The sequence below is a fragment of the Capsicum annuum genome, chromosome 1 (genome assembly GCF_002878395.1).
Source record: "Capsicum annuum cultivar UCD-10X-F1 chromosome 1, UCD10Xv1.1, whole genome shotgun sequence".
NCBI lineage: Eukaryota > Viridiplantae > Streptophyta > Magnoliopsida > Solanales > Solanaceae > Capsicum > Capsicum annuum.
The window spans coordinates 227,042,235-227,046,411 of NC_061111.1; the positions used below are offsets into that span (position 1 = coordinate 227,042,235).

Consider the following 4,177-nt stretch of genomic DNA (forward strand, 5'->3'; position numbering starts at 1 on the left):
GGATCATAATTGGGTACTCAAGACCTCCCCAATGATGCATACAATAATGAAAATGACGCAATACATTCACAATCTAACCTCAAACGTTATTTTAGAAAAGAGATCACAAACTCAAGTTTAGGCCCTAAACATGCTTCTAAAGATCAAATTTAAGCATGAACGAGGAGGTTGAAATGACATACCTAATTCTTAGATACAAATAAGGATTCCTAGCGCTTTCAAAACCATTTGGAAATGATAAAATTTAACGGATTTGGAGTTTGAAATGAGGGTTGTGCAGGGGAACCATTTTGGAGATGATTTTTTTATAACTGCCAAGTTTGCAATTGAGATAAGCCTTGGCGATCGCGATCAATCGGGGGTCACGATCACGGTCATCCTTCATAATCGTGACTCCTGAGGCTAAGGTGGGAGAACCTAAACCTCTTAATCATGATCGCGATCAATTAGGGATCGCAATTATGATACCTAAGACCAAGTTCAATTCCCCTATTTTTTAATTGTTTCACCTCCAACTCAATTGTACTACACTTGTTTCCTCCCAATCACTCAAATACACCCTCAGAATGCCACAATTTTATGGATTATGCAAATACAAAAACAAAAACTACTCTAGCATTCATAATTAAAAGAATACAGGCCAAATTAAGGCAATGATGGGTTGCCTCCCATCCAGCGCTTGATTTAACATTGAGGCACAACGTCCATCCATAATTAATTTTGATCCTTAAGTTGAAGTGACCTAAGATCCATTCCCATAGCATCGATCACTTTCTCATCTACCATATCGATTACCGAAACCCCTTGTAACTCCATCGGTTGCTTCTTAGTTTTGCACACATTAAAAGAGATTTTGTCATTGTGTACCAAAAATTTCATCTCTCCACATCCATATTGACTAGAGCTCTTTTGGTGGCTAGGAATGGACTTTCAAGGATGATTGGTATCTCGTGATCAATCTCACAATCGAGGATGACAAAATTAACTAAAAGGATAAATCGGTCGACCTTAACCACCACATCATACAACATACCAACCAATTTTTTAATTGAATGGTCCTCCATCAAGAGTCTCATGGTGGTGGGTGTGGGAGTACCCAAGCCTAGCTTTTGATACATGACATATGGTATCAAGTTGATACTAGCTCCAAGATCACACAATGGCTTTTCAAATTTGTACATTTCGATGGTGCAAGGAATGGTAAATGCACTCGAGTCTTTCTTTTTCTCTACCATTATGTTTTCCATAATAGCACTATAACTATGAGTCACCTCGATAGTCTCATAATCCACAAGTCGTTTCTTTGACATCAAGCTATTCAAGGACTTAGCATACACCAGGATCTCTTGTAGAGCTTCTAATAATTGAATACTAATTGAAAGCTTGCTAAGTTTTTCAAGGAACTTTTTGAACTTGGCATTGTCATCTTTCTTCTTAAGCCTTTGTGGAAAGGGTGGAGGAATTTTCATTGGGGGCAATAGAATGCATTTAGGTTCATTCACATTTTTCTCATCACCATCAATCATTCTAGGACTATCCTTCTTATCATCCCCTTCTTCAACTATCATCGGTCCCTCACTAATTGTTTTCTTACATTTAGAAGTATCACCATATTGTTCTTCTAGCCTCTTTATTTTTACATATGCTTACTCGTCATGCAACTTTTCTTAGGGACTCCCATTGACCTCAAACACATTTTCACCAACACTACTTCCACTTTTAGTGACAATAACCATAATAAAAGGGATTTGGTTGACCCATATCCTAAACCTAAAGAAGACTTACATCAACTAAGAAGAAAAGTAGTACTTCTCTATCGTATACCACAGATTCAATAAGAGAAAGATATTCCTACACCAATGATTGAAGATCCACCAACCTGTAAGATAATTCATAAAGTGCCAATCCCATTCACAACCAATATTACCTCTGGCATCCAAAGATCAAAACCTGGTTGTAGATTCGAGCTAAAACAAAATATGGTACAACTATTGCATAGTAGTGGGCAATTCACAGCCTATCATATAAGGATCCTCCAGTTTATTTACTAAACTTCATATAGACTAGTGATACTTTCACCCCAACTAACTATGTGAGGATCACTCTCTTCCCCTTATCACTTTTGGGGGAAGAAAAGAAATAGATAAAGGCAGCACCTTTAAATTCTATTAGTACGTGGGATGATCTAGTGAAGAAGTTCCTCATCGATTCCTACCATCTAGCAAGATGGAAAGGTTAAGAAATGAGATATTGAGTTTTAAGTAGAATCCAGATAAAAACTTATATCATGCTTGAAAGAGGTTCAAATCTCTACTCATGGACTGCCTGCACCATCAATAGATGAATGAGGTATTAGCTCATAATTTTGTTGAAGCCCTTGCCCATAATACTAAAATTTTGCTAGATTCAACTGTAGGTGATCAAGCTTTTGACAAAACTAATGATGAGATGTATACTTTGCTAAACCGAATTAAACAAACCAATCCTAAATGGCAGAATGATATGTCCAAAAGTGTAGTAAAGAATCCTGCCAGGATAATTTAAATAGATAGTGTCACAGCTTTGGCGGCTCAACTTTTAGCCTTACAAAACCAAATAATGACATGGTTTAGCACATTAGGTGTGAACCAACCTCAGTCTTAGGTATGCGGTTTTGTAAACCTCATCTTGGTGTGAGATTTGTGGTATTAGTGATCACTCTGTTGACTAATATGGAGCGAATCCGAAGTTGGTGAACTTTGTGAGTAATGTACAAAAGGGTAATTATAGTAATGCCTACAATCACAAGTGGCAAAGTTAGCGTAGCTATTTATGTGGCAACAATCAAGTTCAGACTCAGCAGTTTCAACAGCAACAAGACATATAGGCTGGTAAAATTGAAGAAACATTAAAAAAGATACTGGCTAATCAAGAATAAATGGCTGCAGAGATTAAAAATCAACAATTTTCATAAAAAAACTTAGAGACACAGTTGGGGCAGCTAGCTCAGGCACATAATGTTGTCCTCAAGATGGTTTTCCAAGTGACACAGAGAATTTAAAGCAGATAATGGAAATCACTTTGAGGAGTGGTAGAGATTTGATTAGTAAACCTCCTATGAAATATCAGGTGTACAGGCAGATTTAGTCACATAACACGTAAAGGAGAATGAAGTTGGACCTAATATGCTGAAAATTTAGAAAATTTTGATACCTAAAAGTAAAAGTAGCTGAGCATGTACAAGAGAGACCACCATCACTATTCCCTCAAAGTCTCAAAAAGGCTAAGAAAGATGTATGTTTTAAGAGGCTCATTGACACATTCAGAGAACTTTACATTAATTTTTCTTAGTTAGAATAACATTGAAGGACGTAGTGACTAATAAGATGAAGTTTAATAACATTGAGACAATGGAACTAGAAGAGTATAGTTCAGTTATGATGCATAGAATGCCAAAAAAGTTTATGGACCCAAGGAGTTTCACCCTCTCCATACAAATTAGTGATAATGATGTGGTCCATGCTTTGAGTGACTTGGGGGAAAGAATAAACTTGATGCCCCTATCTATTTTTAATACTCTTAGTTTGGAGAAGCTGAGGCCATGCTCTGTGGTGCTCCAAATAGCGAATAGAACAAGAATAGTGCCCAAAGGAATCATTGAAGATGTCCTCATAAGGTTAGTAAGTCATTATGCCTGCTGACTTTATTGTTCTTGATTATAATGTAAATGACAGGGTACCAATCATACTGGGTGTCGATTCTTGGCTATGGGAGGAGCATTGGTTAATGTAAGATAGGGCATTCTCACAATGAGATTGAATGAAGAATAAATGATTTTCAAATTATATAAAATACTTAACCCACCTTCAAGCTATAAGGATTTATGCATGATTACGGATATAGAAGTGGATGAGCATGGGGTAGTGGAGTAAAAACCACCAATGACCTCTTCGGACTATCTTATAGAGTTTCCCAAGCCACAAATTAAGCCCAAAGTTAAGAAGATGAAAGAAGATCTTGAAAAGAAAAATGTTGAGAAAGTTGCAGACCTTGATAGTAAGCACCAAGAGGTATAAAAAGAGTAAGAAGATGGAATCCGAGAAAGTTTGAAGGAGTATGGTTGAAAACTAATGATGTGGTTCATGCCGCGACACTAAATCTGGCGCTGCTTGGGAGGCAACCCAAGTAAAGGTAGGTA

The 4,177-nt window shown here is 37.0% G+C and overlaps 1 protein-coding gene across 1 annotated transcript; it reads right to left on the reverse strand.

Annotated features, from left to right (window-relative positions):
- Positions 1 to 875: 875 nt before the first annotated feature.
- LOC107861352 lies at positions 876 to 1,568 on the reverse strand. The gene has a single exon (XM_016706696.1). The coding sequence runs from the start codon at positions 1,566 to 1,568 to the stop codon at positions 876 to 878; it is 693 nt and encodes a 230-aa protein (XP_016562182.1).
- Positions 1,569 to 4,177: the final 2,609 nt, after the last annotated feature.